General features: G+C 43.2%; 2 protein-coding genes across 2 annotated transcripts; both read left to right on the forward strand.

Moving 5' to 3' along the window:
* Positions 1–1149: 1149 nt before the first annotated feature.
* LOC114545346 (CD276 antigen-like) lies at positions 1150–18179 on the forward strand. The gene is made up of 4 exons (XM_028563621.1): positions 1150–1240; positions 5276–5644; positions 5860–5940; positions 18046–18179. Exons 1-4 carry the CDS (start codon positions 1150–1152, stop codon positions 18177–18179), a joined length of 675 nt encoding a protein of 224 aa, XP_028419422.1.
* Positions 18180–19485: 1306 nt separating this feature from the next.
* LOC114545347 (myelin-oligodendrocyte glycoprotein-like) lies at positions 19486–22565 on the forward strand. The gene is made up of 4 exons (XM_028563622.1): positions 19486–19500; positions 20283–20679; positions 22215–22289; positions 22403–22565. Exons 1-4 carry the CDS (start codon positions 19486–19488, stop codon positions 22408–22410), a joined length of 495 nt encoding a protein of 164 aa, XP_028419423.1. The 3' UTR covers positions 22411–22565.
* Positions 22566–24070: the final 1505 nt, after the last annotated feature.

Genomic DNA, 24070 nt, shown 5'->3' on the forward strand with positions numbered 1-24070 from the left:
GGTGTTGGACTGGGGGGGGAAGGGGACTGAGTGCCCAGGGCCCTCATGTGAGGAGGGCCCAAAAATATGATAGAATTCATAGCTTTGGCTGCTGGAGGGGCCCATAGAAAATGCCTTTCACAGGGCCCAGAATTTGGAGCTACACCCCTGCACATACATTGAATGGTAAAATAAGCCTTAACATATTTTTAGACAAGATTATTCATGTTTTTTTCTGCTGTTGATTTTCAACTTTTTCATCTAATCTAATAATGCCTCTGAACCAGATGGAGAAAACACAACATCTCTTTTTCTTAAGAGCCTAGTCCTCCATGAAATGCATATGTTAATATAATGTGAATGGAATGTTTTAAGTGTTTTTGCCCGTATAATATATGTCCACTTTCTCACCTGGTTCTTCCAGGTCCCTCTCTTTGTCCACTCTCTCCATCCTTCTCTCTCTCTCCCCATCCTCCTCTCTCCCTCTATCTCCTTCCCTCCGTCCTATCACTGACAATCACATACAAAACATTTTGTAATCAACTAGAAAATAATCTTCAAATAATAAAATACAATAAAACACAGTAGTCCTACCATATACATGTCTTATAGGCTACCTAGCCATTTTCTCACCTTGTTCATCTTGCTCTCTCTGCCCTTCTCCCTCTCTATTCTCCTCGCTCCTTTGTGCTGTCAACCAGAAGGCAAATGTAATCAACTAATCAACAGAGAATGCATTGTGTAGGCTACCAAAGTAGAGCTGATGAAGGTCCTGCTACTCCCGAAAACATGTCTTTTCGCTTATTTCTTTTATTTGAGCCGCTTGGGTAACTTTTTTTCATTTTGGCGTTTAGACCATTGACATAACAGAAAGGTTTAGACCGTTTAGACTCTAGGTTTAGACCGTTTAGACTCTAGTCTTTCTCCGTCTCCGTGTACTTCCCATTTCTCCTGTCACAGTTTGTTTATCTTTGGCGGCGCACTGTGGGACGGACTAGTCCATTTCATTGTGAAAGTAGGGGGTGCTGACCTCTCTCAGCAAGCAGGGCGCCTGCAGCTGCTGGGGGCGCTGATATGCCAATTCCCCACACAGTGAAATGATAGAAAACAGGTGCTTCAGCACCCCTAAAAATAGCCTAGCGCCGCCTATGCTTTTTACCCTGTATTTTAATGGATAATTTCTGGGATTTAGGGCTTAGCTTCACCTTTCTACTCTGGACGTTCACTATCTGGACTGTGGTGGTCTGCACGGCTGGTGAAGGTAAGACATAAACTCATTGTGTGTCGCTACAATTAGCTTGTTAGTTCATATTTACCGGATTAATTAAAGAGAGACTGACTGTCGATGTAAGAAAAGTATTCAGATCATTTACTGCAGTAAAAGTGCTAAATACCACACTGAAAAAAATAATAAGTTGTATATATCAATTCGATAAGCCCATCATTAGTCAAAGTTATAGATCCAATTAAATTGCCATATCATTCTCCCTTATGTTTAGCTCAGCCCCCAGCCCCCAGGTACGTGACTACTTTCTTTATTATTAGACAGGGGAAGCACTTCCGGCTTTACGTGAGTTTTGGAAGTTATGGCGATAATGGCAAATGCCCTGTACACACACATACATACCCTAACCCATACACGCCTACATATTAATATCATGCTATCAACCAAAGCTATGGAAGCTAGGTATATGTTATATAGGCTATCTATGGGCATATGTAACAGCAGCGGGCTAACGTAGCTACGTTACGTCCGGTGGCTCTGTAGAGAGGCTCAAGGAGGGGTTTTGCTTGCTTTGCTTGGCTCTTGCATCATGTTAGGTTATATATATATATATGCATTATGCATACTGTATTCTACGTGAATTTCAACTAACAATCAGATGCAACGTTAGTGAAAGCTGATAGAAGTCGCCTTAGCTATAACTTTGCTTCTTCTTTTTTTTACATGAATGTATAGCCTAATGTTAGTTTTATGTGCTTTAGGCTCTGTCCCAGTAGGCTACCTCCCCTTGCCCTAACCTTCCTATAATGGCTTCACAACAAAGACGAGTGAAGAAGAGAGAGAGAGGGGGGAAGAGGGAGAGGAAGGGAGACAGCTTAAGGAAGCAGCTAGAAGAACTGCATCTTTGCAGAGCTGGATTAAAACTGTCAGCAGGCCAGCTGCAGGTGAAGCATATGATCACTTTATTTTGATATGTTGTGATGACCCCCCACACACACACTTTGTGGGTGGCTGATGTGAGCTGGGTAGGAGGCAGGCATAGGCGAGCAACCGTCCTACATTATTCATTTAATGTTTTATCAGAAGCATTTTCTATAAATTGGAGTAGAATAATAACTAAAAACAAATGTTTCATTCAATAATAAATGTGGTGTCCTATGTTGTATCTGTGCCGTTAATAGCATTGTGAATTAGTTTTATGTATCGTGCAAAAGTTCACAGAGCATTTGAGAATCTGGGGATCAAGTAAAATACTTTTACTAGCTTTAGTCATGTAGTCATGTTCTAATTGTTCTTTATACTACATAAATAAACATAAATATTATTTATGGTGCCACATCACAACAATAGTTATCTCAGCCAGAACCACTGAGTGCAGCCTCCTTCTATAAAAAGTAAACTGGCAGCACTAGAGTGTTCAGTTGTCTTAGTGTGTTTTTTAGCAGTGAAAGGGACACTATACTGTATCATGAGTTACTTTATTCAGATTCTAACAGCGGTGGAAGGAGTAACCAGATCCTTTACTTAAGTAAAAGTACTAATAACAAACTGTAAAAATTGTCTGTTACAAGTAAAAGTCCTGCATTGAAAATGTTACTTTAGTAAAAGTATGTAAGTATCATCAGGAGAATGTACTTAAAGTATTAAAAGTAAAAGTACTCAATGCAGAAAAATCCTCCCATTGTAGAAATTGTAAAGGATCCAAACAGCTGTGTGTTTAAAGGAACACGCCGACTTATTGGGAATTTAGCTTATTCACCGTAACCCCCAGAGTTAGACAAGTCCATACATACCCTTCTCATCTCCGTGCGTGCTGTAATGCTGTCTGACGGCTGCAGCAGGCCAGCACAGAACATGCAGGTGAATGAATTGCATGCAGGGAACTATATTCTCAGGCGGAAGAATATAGTACTTGGGCGGAGTGATATGCTCGCAGCAAGCCTGTCTGAGAATATAGTTCTTGGTTTGTTTACTGTTAGAAGATGGCTGTGTCTCATGTTACGTTGTTTTTTGTACACGCTGTGACTCTATAAATCACAACATGTAAATAGGAACATGTTGGCGTTATTTTGTCACTTTTCTCACAATTGGGAGCAGTAGGCTAGTTGGAACCAGTTACCTGCAGGATCTGTGCTAGGCTAAGCTAATGCTGGAGCCGTCAGACAGCGTTACAGCACGCACGGAGATGAGAAGGGTATGTATGGACTAGTCTAACTCTGGGGGTTACGGTGAATAAGCTAAAGTCCCAAGAAGTCGGCGTGTTCCTTTAATGGTCTAAATCATCTCAGCTGACTTGTAGTCCGTTATATTGTCGGCTAGTTTGCTTTTGAATCAAACATCAGATTTTATAAACTACATGTGTTCTGTGTGCTGACATCTGAATGTGTAAAGTAATTAGTAACTAAAGTAACTAGTAACTAAAGCTGTAACAGATGAATGTAGTGGAGTAACTAAAGTAACTAGTAACTAAAGCTGTAACAGATGAATGTAGCGGAGTAACTAGTAACTAAAGCTGTAACAGATGAATGTAGTGGAGTAACTAGTAACTAAAGCTGTAACAGATGAATGTAGTGGAGTAACTAAAGCTGTAACAGATGAATGTAGTGGAGTAACTAGTAACTAAAGCTGTAACAGATGAATGTAGTGGAGTAACTAGTAACTAAAGCTGTAACAGATGAATGTAGTGGAGTAACTAGTAACTAAAGCTGTAACAGATGAATGTAGTGGAGTAATTAGTAACTAAAGCTGTAACAGATGAATGTAGTGGAGTAACTAGTAACTAAAGCTGTAACAGATGAATGTAGTGGAGTAACTAAAGTAACTAAAGCTGTAACAGATGAATGTAGTGGAGTAACTAGTAACTAAAGCTGTAACAGATGAATGTAGTGGAGTAACTAGTAACTAAAGCTGTAACAGATGAATGTAGTGGAGTAACTAGTAACTAAAGCTGTAACAGATGAATGTAGTGGAGTAACTAGTAACTAAAGCTGTAACAGATGAATGTAGTGGAGTAACTAAAGTAATTAAAGCTGTAACAGATGAATGTAGTGGAGTAACTAAAGTAACTAAAGCTGTAACAGATGAATGTAGTGGAGTAACTAAAGTAACTAAAGCTCATATAAATAAAAGACTCAAGTAAAGTACATGTAGCGACTTCCTTGCAACCTCCATAAGCCGTCGAGAGGCTGAATCGGGGAACTTCACCTGTATGACGCGCCGTTTTAATAATTCAGACCCACTCTGAGATATGCTTTCAAGGATTAATTGTTCATTTGAAAGTCGGAAAAAAACATTAATAAACAAAATCCAGTTGCCTGAAAAATACTGCAAAAAGGTGAACGTAAATGTGGAAAAACTTGCGGTCAACAGAAAATGCAAAAACCCAAACTCACCCCCTCTCTAGCCTCATCCAAGCAGGTGCACAGGTGTATAAATAGACTGATTATTGTCAGACCAACCCCCCATGATATCCTACATTACGTAATAATAAACATACATGGCTCCTATAGTACAAGTACCTCAAAATTGTACTTAAATACAGTACTGGAGTAATTGTACTTAGTTAAATTCCACTGCTGGATTCTAATAATTTTCTTTAAGATGAGGCCCTACCACAAGGCTGTAGAGCAGAGAGTGAGGGAGAGCATGTGGAGCATAAAGCGTGATTTATGGTCCTGCGGAGGCTCCACGCAGAGCTTTCTCCGTAGCCTAAGTAAGTGGCCTGATGTTTATACTTGTGCACTGGTGTCTGCGTCGTTGTTGGACAAAGCCAACAAGGGATTTTATCATGTGTTTATTAAAGAATCTGCAGTCTTTGGGAAGATTAGATTGTGTTTCTCTCAGGGGATAAACACACTGGGACCCAGGTACTTTCATTTTCTGTTTGGTCAGTCTGGTTTGGGTCATGTGCCGTTTTCTCTCTGTGTCTCTGTGACTGAGTGGAAGTGGAGGTGAGAGCTGTTAGTTAGTAAATCAATACCCTTACTTACTATTCATCAGAATCCAGACTTTCTCTCACTCACCATACTTCTCTCCATTTTTAGAAGATAACATTTTCCCTCTATTCTCCAGATTGGCCTCAGGTGATCGGGGCGTCTCAGCCAATCGTGGCCTCTCTGGGTGATGATGTCATGCTGCCGTGTCACGTGGAGCCTCAGCTCGACGTGGAGGAGCTGACGGTGGAGTGGTGGAGGCCGGACGTTCCACCGGACCCTGAAGATCCACAGAGCAACCAGCGGTATGTCCACCGTTACCATGACAAACACCACGAAGAGGACATGAAGAAGCCGGCGTACGCTGGGAGGACGGAGATGTTCACAGACGGCCTGAAACACGGAAACATCTCGCTAAAGATCAGCAACGTGGAGCTCTCTGACCAAGGGAGATACAGATGCCAAGTCCTACAGTTGGGGAGGGCTTCAGTTATTAAAGTTATTGTTGGTAAATTGTAAAATAATAACAAGCATTTGATCATTGAGTACGTTTACATGCACACTGATACTCCACTATTTTTCTTAACAGTACACCTTAAAGGGGGCCCAAACCTTGCTACAGTTTTGTAAGGAGCCTTTAAGGGTGTATCTGCTCTGATCTGACCCTAATCCACCGAACCTGTTTTTTTTTTTTTTAAATCATTACAAATTTTGTTTTTTCAGAACCACGTTCTGGTAAAACCTGGACGACCGAAACGCCGCTGCATCCTAAAGATCCAAACGATGAGACCCATAAAGGTAAAGGTGAGGAAATGGATCAACTCTGTAAAGAGGGAAGAAAAGCTTAATAAGTGCTTTACATTTAAGAGGATGCTGAATCATGTTCGTGTGTGCCTGTTGTAAGGATGTTAGGGACTAAGATTAGAAAGCAATTTGTGGTGGTGTGGTGTGTGGAGGGGGGGGGAGATAAGGGTAAAGGGATAGGATGAATAAAAATGTTTTTTGCAACCTGTATTCTATAATGGATTTGAGTTGTAAAGTGATGATAAAAAAAAAAATCAATGCAACAAACAAAAGAAATGCTGGTTAGATGCTGTCCTCCTCTCCTACTCTTTCTTCAACACCTAACTAATCTATTTCTTTCTCTCCCAGTGACCCTGTCTTTCTGCTTGAGCAGCACTGGTTGAAGCTTGAAAATACTGTAAACAAATACAACATAACATACAGTACAGGCCAAAAGTTTGGACATACCTTCTCATTCAATGTGTTTCTTTATTTTCATGACTATTTACATTGTAGATTCTCACTGAAGGCATCAAAACTATAAATGAACAAATATCGAATTATGTACTTAACAAAAAAGTGTGAAATAACTGAAAACATGTCTTATATTTTATATTCTTCAAAGTAGCCACCCTTTGCTTTTTTTGATAACTCTGCAAACCCTTGGTGTTCTCTCAATGAGCTTCATGAGGTAGTCACCTGAAATGGTTTTACCTTCACAGGTGTGCTTTGTCAGGGTTAATTAGTGGAATTTTTTCCTTATTAATAAAAAAAGCAAAGGGTGGCTACTTTGAAGAATCTAAAATATAAGACATGTTTTCAGTTATTTCACACTTTTTTGTTAAGTACATAATTCCACATGTGTTCATTCATAGTTTTGATGCCTTCAGTGAGAATCTACGATGTAAATAGTCATAAAAAAATAAAAGGAAACGCATTGAATGAGAAAGTGTGTCCAAACTTTTGGCCTGTACTGTAACTGATTCCACTGGTCGGACTGTTGAGCTCTGTTCAGACTGATACCTCTATTTCAACCTGGTCCTCATCCTCAACACGTTGCCTTTTTCCGTCGCAGAAAATACTTTTCAATACTCATCTGGATTGAAGCAGCAAACATTCAGTGTAAGAGTAAAAAATGACATAACATTATTTATAAGGGGTGTGCAAAAAATTCAATTCACAATCGTATCGCGATCAAGCTCTACCGATTCAAAATCGATTCATAGAATTCCAAAAATCTATTTTATTTATTTACGTATATTTTTTTGTATGTCTACTGCAATCACAATTTTGAAGATGATGTTTTTTGGGCATTTTCAGCCTTTATTTTGATAGGACAGCAGAAGACATGAAAGGAGGGAGAGAGAGGGGGAATGACATGCAGCAAAGGGCCCGCTGTTTTGAGTGTAAACCTCTGACCGAATTTATCAGACATAAACCATGACAACCCAAGTTAGATATTAGTAATCATGGGTGCATTACTACGCGCCCCCCTGTGCTTCCGTTGGAGCAGTCACCCACTCATAGTCTAATAAGCACGGTGTCTGTTCCCCGACTCAGATCGGTTAAATCAAAGGTAAACAAAAGAGGGGCTATACTTAACAACCTAATTGGAATTAAAACGACTGCAACAATAGAACAAAATAGGAAAATTAGATGTGGACTATTAAATATTAGATCTCTGTCTTCTAAAGCATTATTGGTTAACGAGTTGATATCAGATAATAACATTGCTTTATTTTGTCTTACTGAAACCTGGCTGGGCCATGAAGACTATGTTAGTCTAAATGAAGCCACCCCTCCCAATCATATTAATACTCAAATTCCTAGAGGCTCAGGCCGAGGAGGGGGAGTTGCAGCCATCTTTGATGCAAGCCTGTTAATTACTCCTAAACCTAAATTAAATTATAACTCCTTTGAAAGTCTTGTTCTTAATCTTCAACATCCAAAATGGAAAACATTACAGCCAATTATATTCGTTGTTATTTACAGGGCTCCAGGTCCGTATTCTGAATTTTTATCTGAATTCGCAGAGTTTTTATCATGTTTAGTCCTTAAATCAGACAGAGTACTTATTGTAGGTGATTTTAATATCCATGTGGACGTTGACAATAATAGCCTTACTACTGCTTTCAACTCATTACTGGATTCAATCGGTTTCAGTCAGAGTGTGCACAAGGCCACGCACTGTTTTAACCACCCCCTCGACCTTGTGCTGGTATATGGTATTGAAATTGAGGATTTAATAATATTTCCGCAGAATTTGGTATTATCAGATCATTCTTTAATCACTTTCGAATTCTTACTACCTGACTATATTAAATTAGATAAAAGCTTCTACACCAGATGCCTATCTGACAGTGCTATGGCTAAATTTAAAGAAGATATTCCAACAGCATTCGACTCTATGTAATGCCTTAACATAACAGAGGACCTCTATGTTAACCTCAGTCCCTCTCAAATTGATACATTTGTAGACGGTGCTACGACTTGCCTACGGACGACCTTAGACTCCGTTGCTCCCCTGAAAAAGAAGATGATGAAGCAAAGGAAATTAGCACCTTGGTATAACTCCCAAACTGGCAAATTAAAACAAATCTCGCGAAACCTCGAATGTAAGTGGCGTTCCACAAAATTTGAAGAATCCCGTTTGGATTGGCAAGAAAGTCTGAAAACCTATAGGAAGGCCAGATCAGACTATTACTCATCACTAATAGAAGAAAACAAGAACAACCCAAGGTTTCTTTTCAGCACTGTAGCCAGGCTGACAGATAGCCACAGCTCTACTGAGCCATCTATTCCTCTAGCTCTGAGTAGTGATGACTTCATGAGCTTCTTTGATGATAAAATTACAACAATTCCATCCATCCATCCATCCATCCATCCATCCATCTTCGTCCGCTTATCCGGTGTCGGGTCGCGGGGGGAGCAGCTCCAGCAGGGGACCCCAAACTTCCCTTTCCCGAGCAACATTAACCAGCTCCGACTGGGGGATCCCGAGGCGTTCCCAGGCCAGGTTGGAGATATAATCCCTCCACCTAGTCCTGGGTCTTCCCCGAGGCCTCCTCCCAGCTGGACGTGCCTGGAACACCTCCCTAGGGAGGCGCCCAGGGGGCATCCTTACCAGATGCCCGAACCACCTCAACTGGCTCCTTTCGACGCAAAGGAGCAGCGGCTCTACTCCGAGCTCCTCACGGATGACTGAGCTTCTCACCCTATCTCTAAGGGAGACGCCAGCCACCCTCCTGAGGAAACCCATTTCGACGCTTGTACCCTGGATCTCGTTCTTTCGGTCATGACCCAGCCTTCATGACCATAGGTGAGGGTAGGAACGAAAACTGACCGGTAGATCGAGAGCTTTGCCTTCTGGCTCAGCTCTCTTTTCGTCACAACGGTGCGATAGATTGAATGCAATACCGCACCCGCTGCGCCGATTCTCCGACCAATCTCCCGCTCCATTGTCCCTCACTCGCGAACAAAACCCCAAGGTACTTGAACTCCTTCACTTGGGGTAAGGACTCATTCCCTACCTGGAGAAGGCATTCCATCGGGTTTCCTGCTGAGAACCATGGCCTCCGATTTAGAGGTGCTGATCCTCATCCCAACCGCTTCACACTCGGTTGCGAACCGATCCAGTGAGTGCTGAAGGTCGCAGGCCGATGATGCCATCAGGACCACATCATCTGCAAAGAGCAGCGATGAGATCCCCAGCCCACCAAACTGCAACCCCTCCCCACCCGACTACGCCTCGATATCCTGTCCATAAATATTACAAACAGGATTGGTGACAAAAGCGCAGCCCTGGCGGAGGCCAACCCTCACCTGAAACGAGTCCGACTTACTACCGAGAACCCGGACACAGCTCTCACTTTGGTCATACAGAGATTGGATGGCCCTGAGTAGAGACCCCCTCACCCCATACTCCCAGCAGCACCTCCCACAGTATCTCCCGGGGACCCGTCATACGCCTTCTCCAAATCCACAAAACACATGTAGACCGGTTGGGCATACTCCCAGGCTCCCTCAGGATCCTTGCGAGAGTGAAGAGCTGGTCCGTTGTTCCACGACCAGGACGGAATCCGCATTGTTCCTCCTCAACCCGAGGTTCGACTATCGGCCGAACCCTCCTTTCCAGCACCTTGGAGTAGACTTTACCAGGGAGGCTGAGAAGTGTGATACCCCTATAATTGGCACACACCCTCTGGTCCCCCTTTTTAAAAAGAGGAACCACCACCCCAGTCTGCCACTCCTTTGGCACCGTCCCCAGACTTCCACGCAATGTTGAAGAGGCGTGTCAACCAGGACAGCCCCTCCACACCCAGAGCCTTGAGCATTTCTGGACGGATCTCATCAATCCCGGGGCTTTGCCACTGTGTAGTTGTTTGACTACATCAGTGACTTCCGCCTGGGAAATCGGCGACAAATCCCCGTTATCCTCCAGCTCTGCCTCTAACATAGAGGGCGTATTAGTCGGATTCAGGAGTTCCTCAAAGTGCTCCTTCCACCGCCCTATTACCTCCTCAGTGGAGGTCAACAGTGTCCCATCCTTACTGTACACAGCTTGGATGGTTCCCCGCCCCCTCCTGGTGTGGCGAACAGTTTTCCAGAAACACTTTGGTGCCGACCGAAAGTCCTTCTCCATGTCTTCTCCAAACTTCTCCCACACCCGCTGCTTTGCCTCTTTCACGGCAGAGGCTGCAGCCCTTCGGCCCCCTCGGTACCCTGCAACCGCCTCCGGAGTCCTCCGAGATAACATATCCCGGAAGGACTCCTTCTTCAGTCGGACGGCTTCCCTGACCACTGGTGTCCACCACGGTGTTCGTGGGTTACCGCCCCTTGAGGCACCTAAGATCCTAAGACCACAGCTCCTCGCCGCAGCTTCAGCAATGGAAACTCTGAACATTGTCCACTCGGGTTCAATGCCCCCAGCCTCCACAGGGATGCACGAAAAGCTCCGCCCGGAGGTGTGAGTTGAAAGTCTGTCGGACAGGGGCCTCCTCCAGACGTTCCCAATTTACCCGCACTACACGTTTGGGCTTACCAGGTCTGTCCAGAGTCTTCCCCCACCCCCTGACCCAACTCACCACCAGATGGTGATCGGTTGACAGCTCTGCCCCTCTCTTCACCCGAGTGTCCAAAACATACGGCCTCAGATCAGATGAAACGATTATGAAATCGATCATTGACCTTGGCCTAGGGTGCTCTGGTACCAGGTACACTTATGAGCATCCCTATGTTCGAACATGGTGTTAGTTATAGACAATCCATGACTAGCACAGAAGTCCAACAACAAACAAACACTCTGGTTTAGATCAGGGAGGCCGTTCCTCCCAATCACGCCTCCAGGTGTCTCCATCATTGCCCACGTGTGCGTTGAAGTCCCCCAGCAGAACAATGGAGTCCCCCACTGGAGCCCCATGCAGGACTCCAGTCAAGGTCTCCAAGAAGGCCGAATACTCCGAACTCCTGTTTGGTGCATATGCACAAACAACAGTCAGAGTTTTCCCCCCCACAACCCGCAGGCGTAGGGAGGCGACCCTCTCGTCCACCGGGTAAACTCCAACACAGCGGGCGCCAGCCGGGGCTTGTGACTATCCCCACACCCGCCCGGCGCCTCACACCCTGGGCAACTCCGGAGAAGAAAAGAGTCCAACCCCTATCCAGGAGTATGGTTCCAGAACCGAGACTGTGTGTAGAGGTAAGCCCCACCAGATCTAACCGGTAGCGCTCCACCTCCCGCACCAACGTAACCAAATTACAACAATTAGAGATAAAATTCATCATCTTTTGCCCTCAACTTCTAACGGTTCACCTTTAAACGCAGAGTCGCTAGAAATAACGACTAGTCTCGACATATACTTAGACTGCTTTTATCCTATAGACCTTCAACAATTAATGTTAAAGATATCCTCAGCTAAGCCATCTACCTGTCTCTTAGACCCCATCCCAACGAGATTACTCAAAGAAGCGTTACCCGTGGTTAACACCTCTCTACTAGATATGATCAATATGTCCTTATTAACAGGTTATGTACCGCAGTCATTTAAAGTAGCTGTGATAAGACCTCTTCTGAAAAAACCCACCCTCGATCCTGAGGTCTTAGCAAACTATAGACCTATATCTAACCTTCCCTTTCTATCCAAGATCCTTGTGAAGGTGGTTGCTAATCAGTTATGTGATTTTCTACATAGCAACAGTTTAGTTGAAGACTTTCAATCAGGATTTACAAAGAATCATAGCACAGAGACGGCACTGGTGAAAATTACTAACGACCTTTTAACTGCTGCAGACAAAGGACTTGTCTCCATACTTGTTTTATTAGATCTTAGTGCTGCATTTGACACTATTGACCATTCAATCCTGTTACAGGGTTTGGAACACTTGGTTGGCATTAAAGGAATTGCTCTAAGCTGGTTTAAGTCCTATTTCTCTGATCGATCTCAATTTGTTAATGTTAATGATAAATCCTCTAAGTACGCTAAAGTTAGCCATGGGGTTCCACAAGGCTCCGTGCTTGGACCAGTTCTATTCTCCTTATATATGCTTCCTCTAGGCAATATTATTAGGAAACACTCAATTAACTTTCACTGTTATGCGGATGACACAATTATACTTGTCAATCAAACCAGACGAAACCAGTCAGCTAGCTAAATTTCAAGCGTGCATTAAAGATATAAAATCCTGGATGACCTATAATTTTCTGATGTTAAACCCAAACAAAACTGAAGTTATTGTACTGGGCCCTAAACACCTCAGAACCTCATTATCTAAAGACATAGCTACTCTGGATGGTATTGCCCTGGCCTCCAGCACTACTGTCAGAAATCTAGGAGTTATTTTTGATCAGGATATATCCTTTAATGCCAATCTAAAACAAACCTCAAGAACAGCCTTTTTTCATCTTCGTAATATTGCCAAAATTAGGAATATCCTGTCTCAAAACGACGCTGAAAAACTAGTCCATGCATTCGTTACTTCCAGGCTGGACTATTGTAATTCCCTACTGTCAGGTTGCTCAAATAAGTCCCTTAGGACTCTCCAGCTGATCCAGAATTCTGCAGCACGTGTTCTCACAAGAACTAAGAAAAGAGATCATATTTCTCCTGTATTAGCTTCTCTGCACTGGCTTCCTGTTGAATCCAGGATTGAGTTTAAAATCCTTCTCTTGACCTACAAAGCTCTAAATGGTCTAGCACCATCATATCTAGAAGAGCTCCTAATACCCTATTGTCCCACTAGAGCACTGCGCTCCCAGAATGCAGAGTTACTGGTGGTACCTAGAGTCTCTAAAAGTAGAATGGGAGCCAGAGCCTTCAGTTACAGTGGGGGAAATAAGTATTTGACACCTTGCAGGTTTGCCCACTTACAAAGAATGCAAAAATCTACAATTGTAATCATATGTACATTCTAACAGTGAAAGACAGAATCCCAAAGAAAATTCCAGAAAATCACATCATATGAATTTATTAAAATTGATAACCATCTGATGAGGAAAAACAAGTATTTGACCCCCTGGACAAACAGCAAGTATTCTGGCTCCTACAAGTCAATTAGTCTTTCTTTAAGACACAGCCCCAATCCGAACCAATTATCTACATCAAATACACCTGCCTCACCTCGTTACCTGTATAAAAGACACCTGTCAACACCCAAACAACCAGCATCCAACATCACCACCATGGGCAAGACCAAAGAGCTTTCTAGGGACATCAGGGACAAGATTGTTGATCTGCACAAGGCTGGGATGGGCTACAAGAGAATCGGAAAGCAACTTGGAGAGAAAAGATCAACTGTCGGTGCAGTTATCAGGAAATGGAAGAAGCACCACACCACCGCCAACCTCCCTCGGTCTGGGCCTCCACACAAGATCTTGCCTCGTGGGGTGTCCCTGATCATGCGAACGGTGAGGAATCATCCCAAAACCACAAGGGGGGACTGATGAATCAACTGAAGGCAGCTGGGACCACAGTTACAAAAGAAACGGTTGGTAACACACTACGCCGTCATGGATTGAAATCCTGCAGCGCACGCAAGGTCCCCCTGCTCAAGAAGAAACATGTACAGGCCCGCATGAAGTTCGCCATTCACCACCTGGACGACTCAGAAGAGGCCTGGAAGAAGGTGATGTGGTCAGATGAGACCAAAATAGAACTTTTTGGCCTCAACTCGTCGTGTTTGGAGGGCAAAGAACACAGAGTACAACCCAAAGAACACCATCCCCACCGTCAAGCATGGTGGTGGCAACATCATGCTTTGGGGGTGCTTTTCAGCCAAGGGGACGGGACAACTCCATCATATTGAGGGGAGGATGGACGGGGCCATGTATCGTGGAATTCTGGACCGACATCTCCTTCCCTCAGTGAGAGAGCTGAAGATGGGTCGAGGATGGGTGTTTCAGCACGACAACGACCCTAAGCACACCGCCAAAGCAACAAAAGAGTGGCTGAAGAAGAAGCACATCAAGGTTCTGGAGTGGCCTAGCCAGTCTCCAGACCTGAATCCGATTGAAAATCTTTGGAGGGAGCTTAAAATTCGAGTTGCCAGGCGACAACCTCGAACCTGAATGATTTGGAGGCTGTCTGCAGGGAGGAGGGGCCAACATCCCTGCCGAAATGTGCACAAACCTTGTCACCAACTATAAAAACCGTTTGACATCTGTGCTGGCCAATAATGGCTTTTCTACAAAATATTAACATGCTGTTTGTCCAGGGGGTCAAATACTTGTTTTTCCTCATCAGATGGTTATCAATTTTAATAAATTCATATGATGTGATTTTCTGGAATTTTCTTTGGGATTCTGTCTTTCACTGTTAGAATGTACATATGATTAAAATTGTAGATTTTTGCATTCTTTGTAAGTGGGCAAACCTGCAAAATCAGCAAGGGGTCAAATACTTATTTCCCCCACTGTACGTTAGTCATGCAGGTTAGTGAACAATATTTTTTCCTCGTCCTTGCTAACCCGTCCCTCCCTGCCCTGTAACGGGATTTCTGTTTTAATTTAATTTAGTTTAATATGGCTTTTCAATTAAACGCTTTGTTCACCTGTCTGCCATATAAGTTACAGAGGGGATACACAAAATATCAGGTCGTTTTTCATCTGATATAATGTGTATCCCTTCCCCTACCATGCACAGTGTCTGTCCTGTCATCATGTGTGTTATTTACTTTGTCTACCAGGTCACATTACATAACTTGAGTTAATATGGAGATGTGTGCTGTTTTTTAGCCACATACACCTCCATATTAACTCAAGTTATTTATTGTGACCTGGTAGACACAGAAAATAACACACATGATGACAGGACAGACACTGTGCATGGTAGGGGAGGGGATACACATTATATCAGATGAAAAACGACCTGACATTTTGTGTATCCCCTATGTAACTTTTGCTTTAAAACCACATACACCTCCATATTAACTCAAGTTATTTATTGTATAGCTAAGGAGCATGTCAGTATGGAACTTTGGAAAACACTGTCGAATAATCCACAATTAAACAATTCACACGTTGCTTTAATGTAACAGAGAAATACACGTATTTATGTAGATAAATGAGATCCTTGTTACTATGGAAAACCCTGTCAGTCTTCCACTATGTAACTTTTAGCTGCAGCTAAACGCTAACGACACTGGCTCCGGTGCTGCAGAGCCCGGGCGCAGCGCCGCTGACCCTCGGTAATACAGACTCCGGTAAAAGTGAAAATGAAAACGTTTGTTTTTATTATTCCCGTTTTTAAATCATAGTTGCCATCCATTTCTCACCACAGCGTCGTTTACTCCTCCGCCAGGCTGCGTAAGACGCGTTCATATCTTATTTATTTGGCTGGACCTGTTCACATCTCCCCATTTGCGCTGTTTCACACACTTTATTTGCTTACTTGCATGGTTAAAGAAAATAAAATACATCCATGAATAAAACCAACCGCCCTCGATTCTAAAAACACATTTCCGTTTTATGCTGGTTAGGATAGGAACTTCTTTTAAAAGCCAGGCCTTGTTTGTGGTAGTGGACACCTTCTACTTTTACTAAAGTAAATATGTCTCTGGTTATTTGTACTTTTATTTAAGTACTGAGATTCAGTACTTCCTCCACCGCGGCTCCGACAATCTCCGAAAACCTGTTTCCCAGGAGGTGCACAGGAAGTGTCATGTCCTTATATGGGAATTTGCCTGGCGTTTTTTTATGCTAATTAGGAACAACTGGCACGCGCTTTCAGTTACAAAGACATGGGATTCATCAATCCTAAGAACACAGATGCGAACAAATCTGCTGTTTAAGAACACGTCATGAATCCGACGTAGACTTTTCTTAGGAACCTTCTGAAGAACATATTTAAGAGAAAACTTAGGAAGATATTGGTGAATGAGGCTCATTGTGCGTAATTTGGACTGACGTTGAGATGCATGTTGTTCTGTAACTGGTGTGGCGCTGCCACTATTCTCTTGATTTCCACTTCGACATTAGACATTTTTTTTGAGTGAAAGAGACATTACATTTAGAATATATGATATCATCACAGGTAACAAGCTAACCATGGCAAAGTGTTGTGCTAATGCTGGGAACAGGCACATTGTATCTTTATAGTTGTAATGTGACAGACTTAGGTTAATATTTCACCAGGTCCGAGGGCTAGAGGGATGTGTTAAGTAGACCCCATAAAGTTATTCCACAACTGATTTTAATACTGTACTGTCTGGACAAGCTTTGAATTCATAAGATTTATGGGAAAGATCAGATGGCCAGAGACTTGACTTGGACTCGTGGCAAAAGACTCTGCTGTGTGCATACTGCGCAAAAGCACCACTCGCGCCTAGCTTATTTAATTGTATAGCCTTGTTAGGCTATGCGCGGGGTGTGTCAACTTTTTTTATGAGATAGAGAGACCCCCTTGAAACAAAAAGATAATTCGAACACTGAACTAGTTCATGTAGAAAGTGGACTTTCCCAACACTGACTCCTGGGTTAGCCATTGTCAGCAATACTCAGTTGTCAACAACGCTGTAGTGGCAATCTGTCCACAAAAAAATGCCACTGCAGGGAATTAGAAACCATTTCCAACGCTTGCTGGTGCAAATAATCAGGTCCTCGTCATCGTCTAAAGGTTAATTCTGAATTTTATAAATGCATATAAAAACACTACAAAAAGACTGACTTGAAAATATTAAAATCGAGCAGACGAGGTCTAAAAACATCACTCGCACACAGCTGAGGTAGGAAAACTGTGTGGCTTCCAAGATCCTAATTCCTCCATCCTCCCTTTCTAACCTCTGATCAGCAAACACAAAAACAGGCGCGCAGGTGACTTAGCAAATAACCATTCACACAAACCTACCACACACACACACACACGGTACACACATAATTTTTAGACAGACAGACAGACAGACAGACGTTTGGACACACCTTCTGATTCAGTATTTTTTATTATTATCTACATTGTGGATTAATACTTATATATCAAACTATGAAAAAACACCAATGGAATTGTGTAGTAAAGGAAAAAGTCAACCACAAACCAGAATGTTATATTTATATTTTAGTTTCTTCAAAGTAGCCACCTTTTGCTTTGATAACAGCTTTGCACACTCTCAGTCAGCTTCCTGATGTAGTCCCCAGGAATGGTTTTCCAAAGTCTTGAAGGAGTTCCCAGAGGTGCTGAGCACTTGTCGGCTGCTTTGCCTTCACTCTGCGGTCCACCTCATCCTCAAATAGCCCTTACACAGCCTGGAGGTGTGTTTGGGATCATTGTCCTGTTCAGTGGCGGCGCCAGGGAGGGGCTAGGGGGTGCTGTAACACCCCCTAGGTTTGCCATAGCACCCCCTTAGCACCCCCAAGAAATTGCTGTGGTTGATTTATAAATAAATAAAAAATTGTTAATGTGTAAATAGTATAATTTGTATTTGAAAAATGAATAAATGCATTAATAAAACAAATTTTAGGCTAAAAAACATAGGTGATCGTATTCAGCCAAAGGGTGCAGCACACATTGAAATTTTGACCTTACTTCCGCAGTAACGTTTTCACAAAGAAGAAGAAGAGCTCAATATTTGGAGCCGTTAGGATCAGAGAAGTGAGTCTAACACTAGCAACGGATAGTTTTTTACTCCCTCAACGTCAAGGTGTGGAGACTTTATCAAAACCTGTAAATGAGACTGAGAAATATGGTGAACCTGTCACCAACCGGGACGAAGAAAAGCGTCCGGAGGAAGATGAGCTGACCACGGCCATGATTGCTGCTGCTGAGGATGCTTAACGTCACCCTGCTGTACATGACATTAGACCAGGGGATCACACAGCCAGGCCACAGTGGGGGAGTCAGCAGAAAGGGGTCCATGCAAGAACTTTAGGCTACTCTTATCTCATGCAGAGATATAGCATGCAGTGAATAAATGGATCTAAAGTTATAGGCTACAGCGCACTGGACATCGGTTTATTTTTAGCCCAGAAAACGTGTTCGCCCTCAGTGGCTTATTTAAATATATTAAGTCACTACAGATATGACTACAGTATTTTGACCATACGTGCAAGTGTGAAAACTGTGTGAGGATACATGCGCGTGTGTTTTTATGTGTGTGCTTGGCTGTGTATGGTGTATGACCTGCTGCATTAGCCTACTCTTCTGAGCCACTGTATGAAAGCTGCAGTAATGATTGTTTGAACCCGGCTTGTTGGTACCCGGCTGGTATTTGAAATATGTTTGGTGGGCTAATCGGAGTTCAATGGTGCTGTTGTATCGGCAACTTTAGTAAACCGCGGCGGGGGTGGGTGGGCATCTGCGCGAGTGTGTGTAACGTTAGCTATTTGTGTCAAGGGAAACTCAACATTTCAGAGCACCCTCACTGAAACGTCCAGCAACCCCAAAGCACCAGCAAAAGAAAATATGTGGCGCCCTTCACTGGTCCTGTTGAAAAACAAATGATGGTCCCACTAAGCGCAAACCATATGGGATGGCATGTCGCTGCAGGATGCTGTGGTAGCCATGCTGGTTAAGTAAAGTCAAGTTTATTGATATAGCACGTTTAAAACAACCAGAGGTGACCAAAGTGCTGTACAAATGGAAGTGCACGGCACAACAAGTAAAATCAAAGCAAAAGGAGTCATAAAATAACACAAATAAAAATAAAAGATTATTAAAATGCTAAATACCTCAAAGAGCACCCAAAGGCCTTTGAGAACAAATATGTCTTGAGGTGTGTTTTAAAACTGTCAATGGAGGGGGAACATTAAAGTGGGAGACTATTCCAAAGCTTTGGAGCTGCCACAGGAAAGGCCCAATCTCCCTAATCCACTAACCTCGATTGAGGAACAGTTAAAAATAATTGATTGGAGGATCCAAGAGGCCTGGAATTGGAGTAGGGGCTGAGGAGTTCTGAGATATACTGAGGAGCCTGACCACGAATGGCTTTAAAAACAAATAAAAGAATCTTAAAATCAATCCTGTATTTAATAGGTAGCCAATGCAGGGATGCCAGAAGCGGTGTGATACTTTCACTTTTCCTTTTGCCAGTCAGGAGTCTCGCTGCAGCATTTTGCACCAGCTGCAGGCAAGACAAAGAGGAATGGCCAACACCCAAGTACAGTGAGTGGCAATAATCAATCCTGGAGGAGATTAATGCGCGGGTGACCCTCTTCATGTCATCAGAAGACCGGTGAAAAGCATCCATCACACCATCACACCTCCTCCTCCATGCATCCATGCCCCGGGGGGAACCACACACTCAGAAACCATCCGCTCGCCTATTCTGCGTCTCACAAAGACACGACGGTTGGAACCAAAAAGCTCACATTTAGACCCATCAGACCAAAGTACAGATTTCCCCGATCAGTTAAAAAAAAAAAGAAATACCAATATAGGCTCCGATCCATTACTTTTTTCAATATTTCACCATGAGATGTAGTGGAGTAGAAGTATAAAGTAGTAGAATATGAAAATCCTTATTTTATGCACCCATTTATGGTGGAGTTGTCTTTATTTATGTGAAGGATAACACACAATTCAGGAGGCAGGTTACAATTTAAAAAAATATATATAACGGAATATAACAGTAAGCAGGCTTTTACTTTACATCACAGAGATGTGCCCTGATCTTAGTTCACTTGACCCCAAAAAAATGTCCAGTTTCCTTGATTAGTGTGAACAGTGCGTACTGGTACTGTACAGGGTGCAGGGTTGGTTGAATCATGCTCCGAGTCCAATTGGTGGTCTTTAATATGATTATGTACTTCATTACACAAAAGTTTGGGAATTACTTACTATGTAAATGGATACCGTTAACACTATCCATAAAATACAGCAATCCAGAATCCAGACTCTTTTTCTCTCTCTCTCACTCACCAGGCTTCTCTCCCTTTTTAGAAGATAACATTTTCCCTCTATTTTCCAGATCGGCCTCAGGTGATCGGGGCGTCTCAGCCGGTCGTGGCCGTTCTGGGTGGTGATGTCATCCTGCCGTGTCACGTGGAGCCTTGTCTGGACGTGGAGGAGCTGACGGTGGAGTGGTGGAGGCCGGACGTCCCACCGGACCCTAGAGATCCACAGAGCAACTACCGGTATGTCCACTGTTACCACGACAGACAGCACGAGGAGGACATGAAGAAGCCGATGTACGCTGGGAGGACGGAGATGTTCACAGACGGCCTGAAACACGGAAACATCTCGCTAAAGATCAGCAACGTGGAGCTCTCTGACCAAGGGAGATACAGATGTCAAATCCTACAGTTGGCGAGTGCCTCTGTTATTATGCTTCTTGTTGGTAAGTTGGAAAATAAACATGGTATACTGAGTACAGCACAAAGCCCGGCGCAAGTGTCTTTGCTATTTTAGGGGGAAGTAATCGCGCCATTGACCAACAAAAACCTGGTCTAAAGTCAATAATGCTGCATTTCCTTTGTTATTTTAACAGAAAATTAGTAAAATGCTCCTACAGGCTTATGCACAGGGGGCGCACACACAGAGGGACACACAGCAGCACACACACATGCAGAGGATTACAAATACAAATATTACAGTGTGAAATAGTATTATGATATGATCTGCTGGCGTTCTTTCAATTCACACACGAGCAGATCAGTTTCTTCTCCTTCCTGCTCAGCAAATCCTCCATCATAACAGCAATGCTCCGAGGTCCAAACGCGCCTGGCTTTTAAAGGGAACAGGAGATGATCTCTGATTGGTTGATTGCATGTTACGCCCAAAACACACCTCTGATTAATGAAGACACTAAGTAACCCTTTAGAACCAGGCGCCCGGCGCACAGACCCTTATTTTCAGCCATCAAACTAGCAAAAGTGGATTTGGACACGCCATAAACACACCTGCGCCAGGCGCTTCACGCCATGCGCTTAGATTGTTAAAATAGGGCCCTTAAAATGAAGTTTGTTTATTGAACTGTATGCGCTGATTCTGTGTATGGTATGGACATTCACTTCGGTAGATGTGTCAGAATGCATGTGACAGGACCCCAGGATCAGTTTACTGCACTTTCTTGCTTTAGGTTGAAGGCACGGCAATGCACAGGGCTCTTATATCAACTTCAGACTAAATCTTTGAAGCTGTGGTTCTGCAAACAAAGTGAAAATGAAGAATTTAGGGCATACAATCCAATCTAACAATAAGTATGCTTCACATTCTTAAGTTCACTTATAAATTATACATATTCATCACTGTAAAACAAACAAAGGAACTAAATTACTCAATATACCGTAATATACAACTTCATTCCACTTAGGAGAGGTCCTGGTATTAAACTATTACTGATGGCTGCATTCCACTTAGGAGAGGTCCTGGTATTGAACCATTACTGATGGCTGCATTCCACTTAGGAGAGGTCCTGGTATTGAACCATTACTGATGGCTGCATTCCACTTAGGAGAGGTCCTGGTATTGTTCCTGCTGACTCACTGAAATAGCTTACTGGGACACTTGATGGAATTAAGCCATCGTTAAGGTTTTCAATCTCAGCTGTGCTCTCAGCTGTGCTTTTCCTACTATGACAAGTCAACATGTCTGCTGTGAAAAAAGTCCATTCTCCATGGCTATGATGTCATACAGCGCTTATCATTTATGGGCCTTTTTGACAACATCAATGACCTAGAAATTGATAGGAATTAACAAAAAAAGTATTGGAAGTATTTAGAAAGTATTATTTAAGAGAACGTTGCTGCTGCTGCTGTAAGGTCATAACAAGACAGCTTTAAAAAAATGTAAGGATTGTTTTGTCAACAACTACTGGAATGTGACTGCTGTCATATAATGTTTTCTGAGTTATTGCAACTCTTGCGTTTTCAGAACCACGCTCCGTTAAACCGACAGATCCCGGAGATCTCCAAACTCCAGAGCCAACCGATGAGACGGATGCTAAAGGTGAGGGAACAGACCAACTCTGATAGTGCTTTACATTCAAGAACACACTGAATCATGCTTATATTTTGTGTGTCTGTTGTATTCCAGTAACTCTAGCCTTTTCTTCACGTCAGGTGGTTGACTCTATCTGAGCGTACTGATCCTGGTTCTGGTTGCCTGCGTCTTACTGATCCCGGCTGTTGGAGTGGGGGGATATTTACTTCATAGAAGGTATCGAAATCAAAACCAAAACACAGCCGGCGTTCCAGACAGATCACCGTCCGGAGAGGAGCGACTTGGCAGCTAGCGGCGGGGTTTAGGTGTGGGATTTGCCTGCGACCGTTTGTTAAAAACAACGGTGTGATGGACAGATGGTTTATGCAATCACCTGCAAGGTCTTTATTTATAAGTGCCTGCCCTCTCCCAAACAGCTTCCAACAACTGCTTCTCAGATGGTTCTGTGTAACAAACACATAAGCTTATATGTGCAATATAAGACAATGAGAGTAGAGGCAGAGAGTAGCATTGTCTTGACATATAGGGCCTTGCTCACTTCCCAAATTCGTACCTCCTCGATCCTCGAAAATGCACATCGAGGTGCGAGGATAGAGCATCGAGGAGGCTCCATGGCATGCGATGATATCAGCTGTAGCGACATTACTGTGTATGGAAACGTTTACAAGCAGCATCTCTTATCATTAACGTAAATCGTTATAGAAAACACTCATGCATTAATACATAATTTAAAAAGAGATAGAAACGGAGCCTACATGGACCACCGAGAGGCAGAGGAATGTCCTGGCAGATCCATCAGATCAGAAGAGCTGATCCATGCATTAATAATAGATAGTGTGTTTAGTGCCACTGTAGCCTCTACATTTGTATAGTTCTTTTCATACAAACTAGGGTTCCAAATTGTAAACACTTTTCTTAACCGATCATTGTTAACAGTAACGATCAATCAAGCGATTAATCGCAATTAAAACGTAGCGTAAAATTTTGCTTGTGTGCCAGACCATACCAAATGCCTTTTTTTTTTTCCTCAATCAAAGCTTTACTTCCATAGCAAAATACTGCATATTCTCTGACTCTGTCTCATTGCATGGCCTATTAAACAAAGAAAGACAATCAACAACTAAATTTAATGCTGCAACAAGAGACTAACGCTAAATATCTCAGACTTACAGCGTCACAGTTTCTGCCTAACGTTACTTGTTCTTCTTGAAACTTATCATGTCGACGTGGTCGGGTGTCAGACGGGAGCAGAAGCTAAAAACACCTGCTCAGATGGTACTGGTGTCGCTGGTATGTAGAGACTAGCTTTGCCAGTCTGGGGAATCTCCCAGCATTCACTTTCCACCAGTCTGTCGGCTTTGTATCCTAGGATAGGGAAGCGTCCCGTAAATAGTTCTCAATCTCTGTGCCCATGCTTCCAGTGGCTGGAGCTGTTGAGTACTGCTCCCCCAAAAGTAGAGACATCGCGGCAGCCTGAAGAATGACCGCCGCTCCCGGCGCTGCTGAACGAGCGTCTATTTCGGGCGTATCACCTGTGGACTGTGGGTTCCGGGTGGCTGCCTCCACCGTCTCTCCCAGCTTAACCAGCTTGGACTTCACGTCCAGTGTTGAAAAAAAGCCTGCTTCATTTTCCAAAAGTTGCAGCTCTCCTCTTTCTGACCCCGACCACCCCAACATGGCTGACTCGTCATTAATAATTTATTTATTTTGTGCCCCCCCTGGTGGCGCTAGGGCTGCACAATATGAGGAAATATATCACGATAACGATATTACTTGCAATAAATAGA

The sequence above is a fragment of the Perca flavescens genome, chromosome 19 (genome assembly GCF_004354835.1).
Source record: "Perca flavescens isolate YP-PL-M2 chromosome 19, PFLA_1.0, whole genome shotgun sequence".
NCBI classification, from domain to species: Eukaryota; Metazoa; Chordata; class Actinopteri; order Perciformes; family Percidae; genus Perca; species Perca flavescens.